At 44.0% G+C, this 18203-nt stretch overlaps 2 protein-coding genes across 4 annotated transcripts; one reads left to right on the forward strand and one right to left on the reverse strand.

The window, feature by feature from the left end:
- Positions 1 to 1517: 1517 nt before the first annotated feature.
- Positions 1518 to 9360, reverse strand: GPN3 (GPN-loop GTPase 3). Its single transcript, XM_028527791.2, has 8 exons — positions 9197 to 9360; positions 7180 to 7288; positions 5125 to 5292; positions 3946 to 4070; positions 3066 to 3181; positions 2820 to 2916; positions 2187 to 2315; positions 1518 to 1587 (listed from the first exon to the last, which is right to left on the reverse strand). Exons 1-8 carry the CDS (start codon positions 9242 to 9244, stop codon positions 1525 to 1527), a joined length of 855 nt encoding a protein of 284 aa, XP_028383592.1. The 5' UTR covers positions 9245 to 9360; the 3' UTR covers positions 1518 to 1524.
- Positions 9361 to 9466: 106 nt separating this feature from the next.
- Positions 9467 to 17866, forward strand: FAM216A (family with sequence similarity 216 member A). Of its 3 annotated transcripts, none has more exons than XM_036013794.1 (7): positions 9467 to 10104; positions 11638 to 11678; positions 13457 to 13578; positions 15127 to 15256; positions 15338 to 15515; positions 16051 to 16133; positions 17506 to 17866. In XM_036013794.1, exons 1-7 carry the CDS (start codon positions 10013 to 10015, stop codon positions 17619 to 17621), a joined length of 762 nt encoding a protein of 253 aa, XP_035869687.1. In that variant the 5' UTR covers positions 9467 to 10012; the 3' UTR covers positions 17622 to 17866. The 3 variants fall into 3 exon arrangements, with proteins under 3 accessions (XP_035869687.1, XP_028383594.1, XP_035869686.1); XM_028527793.2 differs by having other exon boundaries at positions 11638 to 11672; XM_036013793.1 differs by lacking the exons at positions 9467 to 10104; positions 11638 to 11678; positions 13457 to 13578 and having other exon boundaries at positions 14532 to 15256.
- Positions 17867 to 18203: the final 337 nt, after the last annotated feature.

Raw genomic sequence — 18203 nt, forward strand, 5'->3', positions numbered from 1 at the left:
AAACCTGTAGGCGCATTCTTGGGGCCACACTATTTTAAACTCAACTCGACTCCATCCCCATAGCTTATCTGCCCTTCCCTCTTATGATTCTTTTACTTGGTTAACTTTTGATATTTATCTCCCCATTCATGTGAACGTCAAAGGCAGGGATTTTTGTCCCTTTCGTTCACTACTGTATCCCCCGTCTAAAACGATGGTACATAATGTTTCAATAAATATTTGCTAAGTGAATGAACGCACCCAACCCACTCGTTTTTAAAATGGGGAAAGGACAGCACACTGAGAAGGGATCTGTGCATTCCTCTATACTGCTGTTCTTTGTGCAATGGTTGAGGAAAATGGACTGTGGGTTTGAATTCCAGCTCCAACACTCATTGGCTGTGTAATTTGGGGGTAGTTAGTGAACCTCTCTGCATCAGTTGCCTCCCCTGGAAATGGAGATAACAGTACTTAACTCAGTGTGGTGAGGATGAATGAACTGCATGTAACAGGCTTAGAATTTACATGCCTAGAACACCTGAGGCTCAGGAATTTTTAATCTCATACTAGAAAACGCCTCATGTTAAGAGCCAAGTTCATTGCTGCTTTGGGCTGTTTCTTTGACTGGAGTACTTCACCCCGTTCCACAACTGATTTCTTATTTAGGTTTCTGGCCAAATAGCACCTTATAGGAGGAGTCTTCTTTGACGATGAGCCCAAAGTAGATTATCACGCTCCCTTTCATTACCATTTCTTCTTCCCATTCCTTTGTCAGAGGCTTCCTTGTTTATGGCTAGTCTCCAGGGCCCAGCAGGTCAGCTCCATGAGAATAAGGTCTTGTCTTCTGTCCTGCGCGCTCCCATTTTTATCCCCAGTGCCTGACACCCACCAGTAAATTGAATCACGTCAGGCTCTCCTATGTGGGAAAGTTTACTAATTCAAAAATTTGCCCTGGCTGTTTCAAATTCTGAATGGAGAACAAGAGTGTAATAAAAAGTCAGTGTTGTTTATTTTACTTATATACATATGTCTTAAAACATAGTAATGTTTCATTTTTTAATTATACAAACAATACATTTTCAACATGAGAAAATTGAAAGACAAATAAATAATGGTCTTATTTATACCCTTACAGAGTTTTACCTATGGACGTACACATGTATATTTTGTTACAATAATTCCTTCCCGTGGGAAAAAAAACCCCCTTGAAATATAACAAAAGCCAAACAGAAAAAAATAAAGGTAGCCTGGTCCTAACTACCACAGGTGCTAATTTACATTATATACAAATCGATGTGCATTCATTTCAATTTCAACTTTTAAAATCTAAATTGATGCTGTAAAAATATAACACTAAAGGATTCCACCTTAAACAGCAGCAGTTTCAGAATAACTACGAACTTGATTCAGCTGTGCTGTGGATAAAGCGCCACATACTACTTTTTTCATGAAAATAAGCAGCTTTCTAGTATTACGTCCTTTGAGAAAAATGTTTTGCTGGTTCAGCCACAAACTCTTCACATATATAGTTACTTTTTAAATAAACTATTCTTTCTGGTGCTCTTGAAAATATTCATCAAACATGGAAGATGACTCATCTTCATGTTCCTAACACAAAGGAAACAAAATAGAAAATACATTGATTTCCCCAGTTACACCTAGTACATGTTTACGTATTTTTCAGGTAATGCTCTATGAGGAGCTGATGTCCCAGCACCAGCTCCAGGTGGTGTGCACAGGTTAACAGTTAACAATAACGGAAGGCATGAGTGGTAGATGATCTCTAGATACGTGACCAGTGAGAGGGCTTGGATCTCACTAGAAGCAGTTCTCACGTGAGCTGGCGCTCACTCTGACTCTCGACTACTTTGCTGTGCCAGTGCTCCCCCCAACAACTCTCATTAGTCTTTTCCCCGACATCTGTGAGGGCAGCCCAAGTTCAGTTGGGTTTCACCTCCTCTTTGCACCTACCCCAAACTCTGAATACAAAGAGGCACGATTCAGTAACGGTGCCTCAGTAAAAGGTAGCGCCAAACTGATACTGCTCTTTAAGCTCAGGTGTCAATCTGAGAGATCACCCAGAAAAGCCCAGGTTATGGCCAGCACTAGGACAGAACTTAATTTGAGTTCCTGGGATGATGCAGGAGACCAAGAAACGCTGGCAAACATTTTTACCAAAAGCCAATTAACACCCTAAACCAAATTACCTTTGGTTCTTTAAATTCCAAGTCTTCTCCATACTGAATGGCAAAATCGATATGCTGTAGCACAATGTTCATGCTCTCTTCGTCCGACTGATCGTACGGCAGGAACCGAACCATGCTGTAGTCGTCAATCTGTGAGTTGGGGATTTCAGAAAGGCTCATGATGAAATTATGCAAAATGCTTAATTTTTAACTGAACATTGGACTTTTATAACCACTTACAATGATTAAACCGTTTGTGGGGGGGCAGTAATAGACACACACAGAACAGAAAATCAATATTCATTTTTCTGATCTGACTTACTAGAACACTCAACTGACTACCTTAACTACATGCTGTTTCACAGGGATTTCTCTGAATTCAACAACCACTGGAAATTTTAACAGGGCACGGACAGTCTGAACCCCCAAAATGGCTTGGAATAATGGACACGTCAGTTACTTAACTGGCTGCTGCCAATAACTGCTTCTACATCAAACCGTTGACTGGCCAGCGCACAGCCTCTCACCACCATCTCCCCTTTGCAAGGAAACAGGGGTGGACTGTGTTTTCCATAATGGTGGTCACTGACTGCACACTGGTGAACACCCGACCAGATCATTAAAAAAAAAAAAATCACAAAACAACAAACTTACCAGTCCACATATAGCTTTAGTCAATTTTTTGAATTTTTTGCTTCTCAAGTCACTTGTAGAATCCTCTAATAAAGAATACATGTCTGGATCTAGAAACCTTTAAAAGTGAGAAAGAGACGGATGAGTAAAAGGAAAAATAAATCGGGAAACTGGATTTACAGGTGCACAGAGCCTCCCATGTAAGTAAGGCTTAGAGGGTTCACCTCTGCAATTCGGACCTGGTGATAATGGAAGGCGTGAACTTACTTCTCAATTTCCTTCTTAGCCTTCTTACTCAGCAGGTCCATTTTTGTCATGATGTTAACTTGTGGGATTTCTAGAGAGATCATAGCACTCAGAGCTGCCAAGATGCCAGAAATGAACTAGAGGAGGAAACAGGGAAGGGAAGATGAAATCCACCAGTGCAACAAAATCCCCCGGTCTCCGCACGAAAGAGAGGCTTGTGCTCCCCTCAGAGCAAGACTGCCCTTCGTGGAACAAACGCCCATCCTAAAGAACAGACAGTCCAACAGTTGGCTGGCTGACCCTTGGCTTCCAAATGCGAGGGGAAAAAAAGATGTAAACTTAATCTATGGGGATCACAAACCTCAATTTAGATGATAACTTTAACCTTCTTTCCCACTGACAATCCCTCAAGAGTTATTTATTAATGAGAAATAAAGTTTTAGACAGTTCATAGCCCTGGCTGGGGAGCTCAGTTGGTTAGAGCATTGCCTAAACACGCCAAGGTTGCAGGTTTGATCCCAGGGCAGGGGATCATACAAGAATCAAGCAATGAATGCATAAGTAAGTGAAACAACAAATTGATGTTTCTCTCTCTCTCTTCTCCTTTCTCTCTAAAAATCAGTAAGTTAAAAAAAAATTAGGTAGTTCATAAATGAGACAAATGATCCTCAGAAAATTAGAAGCATATATAATGTGCACCTGCTTCACTTTTCTTGGTAAGTAGTTCTCCAAAACCTATCTATCATAATTTACCATTCCAGTGAAAAATACATTATAATACCTTAATAGTAAGGGATACTTCGGTTTGTGAAACGCCCAGGACTGCACAATGACCGAAGGAGACTGTCATCCACTCGCACCCACGAATGACTGAAATATCGACCACAGATCACCCTCCCACCTTGAACGACTCCACCATGAACTGGGAATCGACCAGGAAGACTCCGCAGACTCGGAACTCCCACTGTTCCAGCTGCTGCACCAGCTGCTTCATCACGGGCAGGTGCGTATACAGCTCAATCTGGCCTGCGTAGAGATCATTACAAGACCCTTACAATCAGGAAGTACGTTAAATCATCAAATTACAGGAACCCCCCCCCAAAAAAATGGTTTTAAAAACACATATTCTGTTTTAAGGAGCCTTGCAGCCTCCTGACTCAATCACAAGACCATGAGGTTCATCACACTTTAGCTTTTGCCCATCAGAAGCAAGTGCCTCCGAGGTGTGTGTAGTGTGGAATCCTGGTCAAGCGGTGCACTTGGTATCTGCGCTTTTCTGTGGGTGGGTGTATGTTCAATTAAAAGCAAAGGGGTTCTGACTGGTGTGGCTCAGGGGGTTGGGTGCTGTCCTGCAAAGCAAAAAGTCGTCAGTTGGATTCCCGGGCAGGGTACGTGCTTGGGAATGCATGGGGCCAGGCCCTAAATAAAATCTAAATAAAAGCAAAGGGAAAAAGTAAGGGCCACAAATGATCAAAGCTAGGTGAAGCTCAAGTCTAACACTCACAATTTGGCTTCCGAAGTCACGTGCGATGATCTTTCCCCTGCCAGCCCCACTCCCCAGGTTTCCCCTTTGCGCACTGGGCGCTTTGGCCACGCTGGCCTTTTTGGTGCCTCAGACCTACCTCTTCCTGCCCCTGGGCCTGCGACATGCTGCGCCTGCCGCCTGGACCACAGTCTCCCTCCCCTTCACCCTAAGGCGCAGCCTACAGGCCGCCAGACCAGAAGCCTCCCCTAACCTCCCTGCTGCGTGATGGGCTGTCTGCTCCTGCGGGGCGCCTGTCACAGATGAAGAGTAAATAATCATTTTGGTGGCTTTTGTTTACACTGTCTAGCACTGACCCTTGACTGTGAGCTCCCTGAGGGCGCAGACCCTGGCTGCCTGGCTCTCTACCGTATTCCCAGGGTACAAAGTCAGGCACGCAGTAAACCCAATGGATGAACGAGAGCCAGTGAGTAAGGGCTTTGTACCTCACTGCAGGGTGTAGAGTTCAGAGCCACAAAGGCTCACTCCACTTTCCCCCACCGGGGACAGAACCAGCATGACCTCGATGCAAACAACACCTTCAAATTTCTGACCTACCCGGACAGTCAAAAAGGATGTAGTCATCCTCCACGTGGCCAAGACAGCTCTCTAGCCAGTCGAAATTATTGGCAAAGTACTCCATGCAAAATACCAATCCTCCGTTGGGACCGAACCGCAGAGAATCGTCCTCCATGACGTCGTCCACTTCGATCAGTTCCCGGATGTCTGAAAAAGATGGGCAGGACCCACGATAGAAGAGTGTCCACTTGAAAATTATTATCCTCACTGGTGACAGTTAACAGTTATAGAAAAACTCCCATGTATGACATTATTTCTGTACATGGCTATTCACTACAGTAGTGTCTGTAGGAACTGATTAAGCTATCGCACGGCCAGACAACAGAATCTCAGGCAGCCATAAAAAGGAAAAGCTTTTAAGTGCTTGATCACGGTACAATCTCCCAGGCACACTGTTAAGTGAAAAGCATATAAACTCTGTAAGAATGTCATCGCTTGTAAACACAAGCAAGGCAGAGACGATATATACACAGTAATGCACATTTTGATTTTACGTGCATGGGTTCTCTACGGAAAGACAGCCCAGAGACTGGCAACTGGCTGCTTCCTGGGAGGGGAGCCGCTGCTGGGACACAGCTGAGAGGGAGACTTTTTTGTACCTTTTGCATTTTGAGCCATGTAAACATACAATACCTATTGTATAACAAGTAAAACCAAACCAAGAAAACCAATGATTACTGCTTAACACGAAGAACCCAGGGAAGCTACTTAACCTCCCTGTGCCAACAGCTCTACGTCCCCAACTTCCCGGCTGCATCTGACATAACCAACCACCATTGCTTTCTTGAAACATTCTCTCCTCCTAGCTTTTGTGATGCAACGTTCTCCTGACTTTTAATTTTTTAAAAGGTTTTATTTACTTTATTTTTAGAGAGAAGGGAAGGAAGGAGAGAAACATCAGTGTGAGAGAGAAGCATGGATCTGTTGTCTCTCATACACCCCCCACTGGGGACCTGGCCCACAACCCAGGCACTTACCTTGACGGGGAATCAAACCAGCGACCTTTCAATTCACAGGTCAGTGTTCAATCCACTGAGCCACACCAGCCAGGGCTCTCCTGACTTTTTTGCTACCTCACTGACTCTACCTCCTCTACCCAACCTCTGAAGATCAGACGACTTCAAGGCTTGGTCTTGGGTTGAGCATACCATGTCCCGACATGATCTCATCCAGTCCTGCTCCATCTCTATGCTGCTGGCCCTCAAATTTATATCTTCAGGTCTGACCTCATCCAAACCCCAAACCCCACTACTATCGAACCCCAAACTATCATATCCAATCAGCTCCCTGATGTTGCCTCTTGATATCTATCAGATATCTCAAACTTAGTTAAGTGCAGAGAAAACTGCCCCAAACCTAAACCAGCTCCTGATCATTTCTTTCTTTCTTTCACTCATTATGCTTTTTCTGGAATACCCTTTCCCATCTCTAGGCTGCTCAGTGACCTTCACGTCCCCTCATCCTGGAAGGCCTTTCCCCAGCCTGGTGAGCACATTACCACCTTCAGGTCTGGGCCCAACACCATCCCTGCCTACACCGAAAGCAATCTCCCTAGTTACTCCCTCTCCTCAGCCGACAGGCAGTCCTTATCACAATCTGTAAATGGTTGGCTGCTGCTTATCTCCCCCACTAAAGGGTACACGAAAGCAGGTATGGTTATGTGTTGTTCCACAGGCATCTGAATGAATATATTAATAGAATTAAAACCCACGTAGGTGGCTCACTCAGAGTACGAGCAGAAGTAAACCAGACTCACGGCAGCGGCACCAAGCATGAAAGGGGCCGAAGGGAAAGGGGGGGGAGGAAGGCATCTACTCACTTCTGCTTCTTACATGAGAGACTGAGAAAGGATACTGTCACACACATCCACAAAAGTGGATGTCATCAAATGACGTTTGACCTCATGCTGTTCACCGTGAAACCAGGCGACCAGCTGTAATAATTTTTCCGCTTCCGCGCTGAGCAGCCAGCACCCTGTGCCTCCTCACCCCCCTATTTTCCCCGCAGGAGCGGGAGGCTCTGCTCAGGACGCACCGGCCATTACGGGGTAGTTGAAGTGTTCTGCCGCGGGATCAAGGTTCACGACTTGAACGGACCGGTTGAGGGCTTCACAGTGCTGGACCATGGTGGCACAGTAGGTGCTCTGTGGGGGCACAAGGCACAAGGGGTCAGGGCAACAGCACTGTCTGTCATACCCTAGGATGACTCTCTCCACCCCTCGGGCAGTGCCCAGTAAGGACAAAGCTCGGCCTTCCTCGACCAAGAAGCTGAATGAAAACACAAAAGGCACTGAGCTGGGAGCCCAGACGCCTGACTGGCTGCGGATCCAGCCAGGCTGTGACTCAGGGGTAACTTTGGGGTACGGCTTCTCCGCTCTGCCCCTCTATTTTCTCATCGGCATCTGGGTTGACCTCCATGACCCATAAGGCTCCTTACGGCTCTCCCATGCAACATGCAGAATCAAAGAGACTATTTCCGGTTACACGCTGCAGCGCCCACCACGTGGAGTCTCCACTAGGACCTGCACCGTCCAAACAGAGCTGCAGGCAGGGTGGTCAGAGACGATGTGTCTGGGGAGGGGATGCTGGAGCAGAGGAACGGGAATGTGCTTGCCAAGCCAAAGGAAGAGCATTCCAAGGAGAGGGAACGCCGAGGTCGATAAACAGCACAGAGGTGGGCTATGGGTTTGCAACTTTTGGTTTAGCCAGTCCTTTATCACTCCCATAGCTGCGATCACACTGTGTTAGAACCTCTAGGCTACCTGTCTTCTCTCTCACCCTCTATGTGAAGGTAGGGATGTGCTGTATTCAGTTTTGTAAGTCTAGGGACTAGCATAGTACCTGGTGCATAGTAAAATGCTTGGTAATTACTTCTCACTGACTGACTTCTTGTTTGATTCTAAACTCCACAAGAGTACGGATGTCTGTGTGCTTTGGTCAACAACACAGTCCTCCGGGCCCAGGACAGTGCTTGGCACAAAAGTCAGGCTCAGTGAGATTTTCTGACAGCTCAGCATCAAAAATGTATAGAAAGATAATTTCTAATATGATCAGTTTGAAAAGCAATCTAGAAAACAGAAATAACATCCATCTGGCTTTCTTATCAGTGACTTTACACATACATGTTAGGTAGGCAAGGCCCATATCACGGCCACACGTATGTACAGCTCCTGTACCCAGATTAGAGCAAACCTCAGAAGAATGTATTAATTTAAAGACTGAAGCCAGCCAGCACCCCCACAGACTTGAGTGTTTTCCACACTCCGGTTGTTTGACCATATCTTCACCATCTCTACCACATTTGATCACCTCTAATGTTATTCCCTTAATATCTCTTTACAAGAAAAAATTGTGTCCCTCTTGTGAACAGAACACCAGTTGTATTTATCCGAACACGAAGGTAACCATGAAATTAAACGAAACTTTAGAACCCTTTTTGTTCTAAATATAAATGCCTGTCAAAAGCTGTGAGACTAAGATCTGAAAAGACTTGGGGATTTAAGTAAGTGTCGAAGAAACACAAGCATCAAACCGACAATTTCACCTCATTGCAAACCGAAAGACAATCGAGAAGGGAGCAACTTTTTCAATACGTGATTCAACGTACATTCATGTCAGGCCCGTGCCCCCTCCTAAAATCGCTCAAATACCAGAAGTCTATGTTTCAAGGTCTGAGAAACAGTGATTAACGAGACCCCTGGCGGCTAGACAGGGCCGGATTCGGTCATTAGACAAAACTGGATTCCAGGCGCCATTTAACTAGCTGTGATCCTGGGCAAAGAAAGAACCTATGTCTCCTTTTCCTGTAAAATGGAAATAATAGGGCTTATCAGAGGGTTGTTGTGGAAATAAACGAGGCGTTCAGCGCGGTAGCTGGGGGATATACACAATAAACATTAGTAACTATCATTACTCCTTTTCAAAACACCAGGAGCCTGAAGCCCAGGCTGCAGAAGCGAGCTGCCCAGGGTCTCAGGGTCCCTCCGCGGGAGCCGAACCCCCGGCCTCCCACGAACTCCGATGTTTCCCTCCTTCTTCTGCCAAATCCTCACCTTCCCGCTGCCTGCCGGGCCCATGACCAGCTGCGCATACCGAGGCATGTCTGCGCCCCCGGGGGCTCCCGCCGCACAACCACTACCAGGGGCCACAAGGCCACGCTCCCTCCAGCCGTCGCGCCAGGCCCCGAGTTCCGGAAACACGAAGTGCGGACCAATCACAATCCAAAATCCGCTCTGTGTCCCGCTCTGCCCACCCCTCCGACTACGGAGCCTCCCGCAGGTCAAATCCCGTGTGAAACGCGTCCTGAGAAAACCGCGGGAAACGGGGGGAAGTTGAGCGCGTGCACGGAAATATTAACAGCTGGCGGAAGGTGGCCGTTAGGAGACCGGCGAAGCCTTCTTACTTTGGTGGTAACTGTTAACGGATAACGGATAATACTCAGCATTCCTGCGCCGGGTGCTTTGGTCTTTGGTTTGCGTACTGATGTTGGACCTACATGGTGACACTCAAGATTTGCAGATTGCTGAGGGTCTGGAATACTGAGGCGGAAGGCACCTCCCGTTTAAGGGAGCCTGTATATTTCCTTTGCGTGACGCATCCGTTCCACGAAAAGGTGCAAACGTGCAAACGTGCAGTCAACTAAACACCCCCCGCCCCTCTCCCAATTTAACTCCGGGATCGTGGATCTGCCCTCCCAGCTCTCCCGAAGCTATTCGGGCTGTGTCCGGGGAGCACCGGAGGGGCTAGAATCTGGCGCCCGCCTCTTCACCCGCAAGATCACCCGACCTGACGCACACGTGCTAATCCTGGAGGGAAAGAAGGGAAAGCTTTTCTCGCACACAGCTCGCGATCCCGGCACCCGGGGCGAGATGCTCGGCCAGGGTCCGGTGTCCGCCCAGACGTACTGCTGCTCTTCCGCAGAGCCACCTGCAGTGGCCAGGACCGAAGGTGGTGACGGCGGGTGAGGCTGCGGGGCCCTCACGGGTTAGGGAGGACGGCGACCGGCCCCCGGGCGCGATGCCCCCGGTAGAGGAGTGGTTGGGAGGTGGCTGCTCCAAGGGACTGGTCCCCAGTGCACTGAAGCGAGAGGCGGGGAGAACCTTTGTTGTGGCCCGGATGGGAAATATGGAAGCCAACTCATTGTTTAAGGGAAGAGCTTCTGAGGAGGTGTGTTGGTGGCAATGACCAGGCGGTGACTGCGACAGTCGCCTGCTTGCATTTTTCTGCCCCGAGGGGGGCGCTGCGAAACCTGCTGGAAAAATTGCGGTCGGGTCACCCGACCTCCACGGAACCCCGAGTGTGGGAGACCGGGAGACTGCTGCAGAGTCCCCTGCTCAACCCAGGGCTAACGTGGATAAATCAGTTCCCTGAGTGTGACTTTAGCCACCTTTATATCAAGTGAGGATCCATAATCGTCAATGAAACAGATGACTATGAAGACTAGAGACACTTGATCTTGACATTTTCTTCATACAGAAGTTTCTTTCTTCATCAGCCTACTTTAGTTTGAGCAGGTTTTTACTGTTATTTCCCGGGTGCGGAAGACAATTAGTTGCTGAAGCCCCTGCAGAAGGCAGTACCCCCTCCTCCCTCTCATCAATTATTCCTGAGCTGTTCCTCTCGGTTCAGCTCATAGCCCTGGCTCCGGCTGCGCTCATGGCCTTTTTTTTTTTTTTTTAAGATTTTATTTATTTATTTTTAGAGAGGGAAGGGAGGGAGAAAGAGAGAGAAACATCAATGTGCGGTTGCTGGGGGTCATGGTCTGCAACCCAGGCATGTGCCCTGACTGGGAATCGAACCTGCGACACTTTGGTTCGCAGCCCGCGCTCAATCCACTGAGCTATGCCAGCCAGGGCTGCTGCTGCTGCTTTTTTTTTTTTTTTTTTTTAATATGTAGTCTTGTGTTTCTTTTCTGTTCATCACAGTGCTTAGTGAAGTGCTGGATCCTAGTATATTAGGAGATAAATGAATTCTTGCTCATTGGATAGATTGAAGGAGGAAGGAAGGAGTTAATTTGAAAAAGGAAAAAAGAACTTGTACAAAATTAGAAACATTCGAAACCAAGTTAGTTCTAGTACACCTTAATTACATACAATAAATAACAAGATAGTCTTTTCCATAGCCAAATTACTTCTTTAAAAGTAAAGACAGCAAGAACATATTCTGGATAGCACAGAAGCCCAGCCTACATTATTGAAATCAATGTAGGAATTACAGTAGGTTAGGCGGATATAAAAGTAAGGCCAAACCTGGATTAAAGTAAATCCTGTCCAATATGGTAAAAAAAATCTCAGATAATTCACTTTGAATAAGTCTGGAGCCATTAGGACATAACCAGAATTATAGGAGAAAATTTGCCCAACATTCTTTCTGATGAAAAGTATAAAGCATATGCAATGCTGTTCTTTTTTTCATTTGAAATACTTTTTTAATGCTTATAAAGCTGTCAGTTATTACCTATTATTTACACCCTTTCTTTCTTTTTTTTTAACAGATCAGCTGGACATTCTTATTACCAGAATTCCAAAGGTACTGGTGAGTAGAGCATAGAAAGCAGATAATACCTATAAATCACATGGTTCAGAGAAGCCAATTTTGCTATAACTACTCACACAATGGAGTTTTCAAAATAGGTGTTATTAGTATCCCTTGGTGAACGTAGCCTTCAAGGTTGTTCAGAGAACAATCAGCAGATTCTTTTCTCCCTTTGAGATACCTTACATCAAGCATTTTAAAAACAATATTTCAAAATACCAATGAATCTGAGAACTGTTGATGACTGATGTTGGTTGAGAAGCACAGAGCACAGCCTGGGGTTTATATACAAGCTGACAGGAAAAAATTTTAATTGAACAACTTCAAAGAATGTAAAATATTTCTGAGTGCTGCTGTTTTCCTCCCTCTTGGAGTGAAGGACAGAGCTGCTGGAGTTAGGAGGGTTAGACCAGGCTGTGATATGCGTCTCATAAACATTTATTATCAGGGACAAAAAGTTATATTCCTAGATAATTAGCCCACATTTATGACTTAAGAATTTTAAAAAGTAAACTTTTGAAATGTTCACTTGATATTCACTTTATTATTACAGTTTCTAAATTATGATTGAAGAGCCGTAATACCAATTTCCGCATGATTTTCTATTTGTTGGCAAACTAGTTAGCAATATCTGATTTGCCCAAATCTGAAAGAAATAACTCAATTTGAAGTTTAATATGTAAAATTATAGTGGCCTTTGTTGTCAATAATATTGAAACAAAAGCATGCTTAAGTAATTTAATAAATAAAAGCTTTTCACCGAAAGTCTGTTCCGCCAGCTTCATCTGTAATGGCCCGAAACTGGGAACAGCCCAAATGTCCATCTGTAGGTAGAGGTAGAATCAGGTTGTGGTTTGTACATACACGCCATGGAATATAGCCCAACAATAAAAATGAACTACTGTCATACTCACATGGGTGGATTTCAAACTAATTTTGTTGAGTTAAAAAGCCAAACAAGATAAAACATCAATATATACTGTACATTTCCATTCGTATCAAACTCGAGAAAATGCAAACTAGTTTATAGTGATGGCGCATCAGTTGGGGGAGGGGTGGGCAGAAGGGAAGCGTTGCAAAGAGTTATTTCCTGATTACATTTTGCCAGATATGGCCTTTCCCCCTAACTGCTACTGAAGTTTATACCCTAAAGTTACTGGCCTCAATATGTCTGAAACTGAAAACTAGTTCCCATTCTTCTGGGAAGATGTCTCAACTTTCATTTTCATTGAAAGATTATCCTTTCAATCGGCCCACATCAGCATTTTAAACAATGTGATAACAAATTATGTAAAAATAGTTTTTATAAACTTCTGCAGAGCTCTTTATTTTAACACTGTCTCATTAAAGGGATTAAATTTGTGTCATTCTATCTTGGGTATAATACAGAGTAGAATTTTTAAACTAAATACTAAAGTCAAATGAATGATAAAATTTTGTTATAAATCTTTAAAGTGCAAATCCTGCATGTATATTCCTGTTTAGTATGCTCTGACATACAGTAAACTAAAAAAAACCATGAGTTTGCATCTCAGCTGAATTCAAAATAATGTAGTCCATATATAATGATACATGTACAGGAAGTATATTGATAAATGCCTTAGATTTTTGTGCTTTACAACCAAATGGCATAGCATATAGTCTCTTCGTATTTAACAGTGATTCGTGTCGCTACTCTAGCATAATCATTGACACATGCAAATACATAGAGCTTAACAGTTAGTTTGTTGAGCTGATCTTTCTCATGAAAGTCACACAATTAATGTCCTTGCCTACAGAAGGAACCAAAGACGGGCACAAAACGAATTGCCACATAGTCAAGCTTCCAGAGTTATGGAAAACTCCTCAAATTCAAACAATTGACGTTCCTCAGTCAATTACAGATGCGTCCTTTCTAAAGGTAGGCTAACTACCTACCAGCACTGTGTTTAAATACCACGTGTCTTTGTATTGAGAGCTGAACTTGCTTTTTAAGAAGATTACATTTATTTTTAGAGTGAGGGGAAGGGAGGGAGAAAGAAAGGGAGAGAAACATCGATGAGTTGCCACTCATGTGTGTGTCCGGGGACTGAAGCCGCGACCCAGGCCTGTGCCCTGACCCATAATCCAGCTGCCAGTCTTTTGCTTTGGGCCCAGTACCCACCCGAGTCACACCTGTCAGGGCGGGGCTGAACTTTTTGTTGAAGACAAGCTACTTAGAGCAATGATTTTGAACCTTTTTCATCTCATGGCACACACAAACTAATTACTAAAAATTCTGCAGCACATCAAAAACTATACTTTTTGCCGATCTGACAAAAAATAAGTAAGTATAATTTTGATTCATTCACACCAGATGGCTGTTGCTTTTCTGACTGTTGTCAGTTTTTCATTTGGCAATCTAAAGGAAAACAGGCCAGTGGCCCTGACTTCGTAGTCGGGTGCTGCATGTTTTAAATACTCCAGTGGCACACTGGTTGAAAATTGCTGACTTACAGGGTAAGGCACTGCAGAAGACCAGTTGCACCCAGCATATTGTATAGGAGTCCATACGTATCTGTTGGGTAAACCCATGAATGAATGGATCATTATACCCATGAATGAATGGAGCCTTATCATAACAACAAGGGCTTTATGATACTTCAGATCCGATGTACCTTTGTGCAGGAAACTCAGTGCTCCAGACATAAAGGAGGCTTACTAAAGATTTGTACCAACTGGTAAAGATTTTCTGGCCAACATTTGGAATTTTCCCCGGATTATTACCCATCCAGTTCAGGAAATCCTGTGTGTATATGTATTGTTTGCATATGCGCATATACTGGAATCTCGCATTTTAGGCAAGTATTAACCTCTACAATCAGCAGGTACAGTGAAAATCTTAGTCAAAATTACTTCTATCAGAGACCATCAAGACTACCCTGAAGTCTGCCCAATACAGTTTTTCTTCTGGTGCTAGAAGAGATTGTTCCTTCAGAAAAACTAGGAGTAATTGGGTTGCTTTTATATCCTACATTACATAGAGGGCGAGACGCCCACACTCAGAGAGCCACGTGGAATTAAGACTCACTGACCTGGGGTGGTGAGCACACAGCACAATACACAGATGATGAGTGCTAGAATTGTACACCTGAAACCTATATAATTTTCTTAACCAATGTCATCACAATAACTTCAGTTTTTTAAAAAGATGCATCACACACACAAAAGGCTCACTGACAAAATAGCAAATTCATATTTTCCTTATTCTTCTAGGGCAGTAGTTCTCAAACCTCGCGGGGCATGTGAATCCCTTGAGTGGAAATGGCAAGCAGAGTTACTTGTACTGTTTAAATGGCCATTTCCTTCTTTCTGTTTGGCCAAATTAACACAGCTGAATTTGCTTAAGTCAAACGTACAGATGGTGCAACTGTGCTGGACATTCATCCTTTCAGATAAAAACCGTTGTAAGCCTTGCCCTCTCTTTCAGCATCCAGACCTCGCCACATGCCAGGAGCGTTACCTGTGCGGCATCGCTAAGGTCTGGAACGTGAACTACCTGAGGGTGTTAATGAAGAGGCAGTACATGCACATGATCCAGCGCAACTCTCAAAAGCCAGGCAGGTGCACCCGCCGTTGGTTTCTGACGAGTCATCACGAGAGATGAGAGGGTCTTCTAATGGAGGTGCTTTGTATGACAGGTGTCCTCACTCATCACAGGAGCCGCCTCGGTTCCCGTCCCTTGCGGAGGCAGCCTCACCCCTGCACTGCATGGCGACACCAGCTGGACAGAGAGGACTCGGGGCCTTCCAACACTGCAGCTGCCGCTGCGCCTGCAAAACAGCATTCCCTTTGGCGACCACTGAGAAACAAAGGAGGGTCTGTTTCTTATTGTTTAAAAGGAGGAAAATTACCTAATTTTATTTGGAGGGTAGCTCAATGATATTAAAGCTCGGGATCCCTATTATGTTCACTTTGCTAAGTTCAGAATGGGTTGGACAAAAAGCGCAACAGGATATCTTACAGTCACTTTACTGAGCTGCCTGGGATATGCCACATCTTTTAGAACTTATTTTGTGGAATTATCAACATTTCTTGACCAGCTGGAGATATGGAAGACCCCCCTTTGCAGTGATTCCCACTGAAATTCAAAGTAATGCAAACACTTCCAAAAGCAGAAGGATATGGTTGCTTCTGCACAGGGGAACACTATACACCAAAAGAGGGGGAAAGAGAGGTAAGCCTAATCATTCAACCTGCACGACAGTTAGCCTTGCATTTCAGGAGAATTTGGGGGCTGAACGGGTCTCTGGCGATGCTGGCAGCTTAATAAAGAGAGTTGGTGTGGTCTTCCACATGTATCGGGCAGCTGTTCACTCTGCAGGTTCCAATTAAATGCTTCTCTTTCTTACAGACTAAAAACTGGGTATGTGTCTAAAACAAGATATAAGTCACTGAAGATTTTTAGAAAAACAGGAAGACTGTTCATGAAATCAGGTAAATGTGGAATTTTAAAAAATGCATTTTTAAACATTTTTTAAAAGATTTTATTTATTTATTGTTAGAGGGGAAGGAAGGGAGGAAGAGAGGGAGAGAAACATCAATGTGTAGTTGCCTCTCACACACCCCCCAACTGGGGACCTGGCCTGCAACCCAGGCATGTGCCCTGACTGGGAATCGAACCAGCGAGCCTTTGGTTCACAGGCCGGCACTCAATCCACTGAGCCACACCAGCCAGGGCCATTTTTAAACATCTTATGCTTAAAAAACATTAAACCCAATTTGGATTCATTTTTATTACAGAAGACGTTGAAAATTTAGAATGTGATTTGCTTTTATTGCTCTAAACAAAATTAAACATGAAATATATTTCTTCTTATTTAAAAGAACACACTGCTCAGAGGACTAAGATTCAAGGTATTTCCAATTCTAAATAAAGATACAGGATCAAGGGCAGAGACTTCACAGAGAATTTACTGAAACCCAGGTTCACAGAAACATGACTTTTTCCAGCCTTAGCACTTCTCCTATGAAGTAGTGTCATTTTTGGATGGACAACATATTTTGTGTAGCATCAAGTAAGGTACAAAGGGCTGTTACCACCGATACCATTTTAATAGTCAACAAACCAGTGGAGGCGCAAGCCAGGCAGGTGCCAGAGCAACGCAGACCAACCCAGGGTCAGGAAGGATCCGCATACAGGGTCCTCCTGCCACCATCACAGACTACCACAAAATGAAAGAGACGGAAAGGAAGAAGGGCCAAATGCTCAGAAGCGTTCCTCAGAATTGACAAAGTGGAAAGAACGAAGTGGAAGTAACTTTCTAGTTACTACCACGGTGAGCAGGGAAGGGGATAGGAAAGGGGGAGGTCAGGCCTTCTGAACTGGTACCTGGTTGCTGTGTGACAGCACCTCTCAGCTCTGCTCTGCATGACATCCTAGGCCTATCCAAGAAGCAAGGGGGATGGCAGGGGTCAAGGTGAGTCTGCTTCCAAAAAGAGCAGAGGAAGCCCCAGGTAGGGGAATGGTCCCTGTGGTCCCCAAGAGAGAGGTGAGAAGGAAATTAAAGAACATGGAGAATGCTGAAACTAACTTCCCTCTAAGCAGGAGTTCAAAAAGCAAAGGAGAAATAGGACTTAGAGAATTTGCTATATAATCACTTGGCTGGAATACAATAATGGGTATCTTATTTTGAAAAGTAAGAGATTTGGGGGAAGGGGTTGTTACTAAGTTTTGAAAATTATAGGCAATCTGTTTTTGCTAAATGTTTATCAACAAGATAGGTCACTTTGAAGGTTGTTCTTATATACAAATTTCAGTTTTCAGGATGAAATAATTTTGTTTCCAACCCGTTTTTGTTGTCTTCAGTTTCTACAAATGATTTTGAGTCATACATGAATGAAGACAAAAAGGAAGAGTCACTAAGTAAGTGTATGCAATCCATGTCAATTGAAGAACAGGGAGAACATCGGATGTCACCTTGACGACCTTGTCTTGTGTATCGAAATGCCAAAGCTAGGGTAGGGGTTGTGAATTGTGTCCTCTCTCTGCCTTTAGGATAGTATTGTTATACACCATTAAGTCATTCAATAATTTGTTTGTTCAGAAACTTTTATAGCAGTGTAATTGGTTTGATAAAGTTCTATGTTCCAATGATATTTGTGTAATAAAGTCTATGTGTAATGCTTTAATTTCTAGCTTGATACAATTAAAATTTTTGTCACATAAACGGAATTATTTTTTCTTTAAATCTGATGAATACATTGAATAATTCTTTTTCTGTTTACAGTAAGTCCTAAGACAGCAACACTGGTATATTTGACAAGTATTTTCTTGATTGGGCTGAGGAAAACTCTTGAAATGTCCTAATACAGCATAGTATTTAATAGAGAAAACATCCTGGTTTGCTAAGAAGATGCTTAATAAACATTTGCTGCTTGAAAACAACTTAAAAATAGGAATTTTAATTTGCCCTATTTTATGAAAATTGCTAAATGCTTGGCCTTTCACACTAGAAAGCAGATGTACTAATAAGAGGATTCTTTGCATTATTCTTCCCTTCTAAA

Source organism: Phyllostomus discolor, chromosome 13 (assembly GCF_004126475.2).
Source record: "Phyllostomus discolor isolate MPI-MPIP mPhyDis1 chromosome 13, mPhyDis1.pri.v3, whole genome shotgun sequence".
Taxonomy (NCBI): Eukaryota; Metazoa; Chordata; class Mammalia; order Chiroptera; family Phyllostomidae; genus Phyllostomus; species Phyllostomus discolor.

Bases quoted from the DNA above. Each gene is read 5' to 3' on its own strand.
- GPN3 (XM_028527791.2), bottom strand. From the start codon at position 9,244: ATGCCTCGGTATGCGCAGCTGGTCATGGGCCCGGCAGGCAGCGGGAAG. The intron at 2,917-3,065 runs GTAAGTTCACGC...TCACTTTTAAAG, and splicing joins GCTAAGAAGGAAATTGAGAA to GTTTCTAGATCCAGACATGT. The intron at 2,316-2,819 runs GTAAGTTTGTTG...CCCAACTCACAG, and splicing joins CTAAAGCTATATGTGGACTG to ATTGACGACTACAGCATGGT.
- FAM216A (XM_036013793.1), top strand. From the start codon at position 14,848: ATGCATCACACACACAAAAGGCTCACTGACAAAATAGCAAATTCATAT. The intron at 15,257-15,337 runs GCAGGTGCACCC...TTTGTATGACAG, and splicing joins GCGCAACTCTCAAAAGCCAG to GTGTCCTCACTCATCACAGG. The intron at 15,516-16,050 runs GTCTGTTTCTTA...TCTTTCTTACAG, and splicing joins CCACTGAGAAACAAAGGAGG to ACTAAAAACTGGGTATGTGT.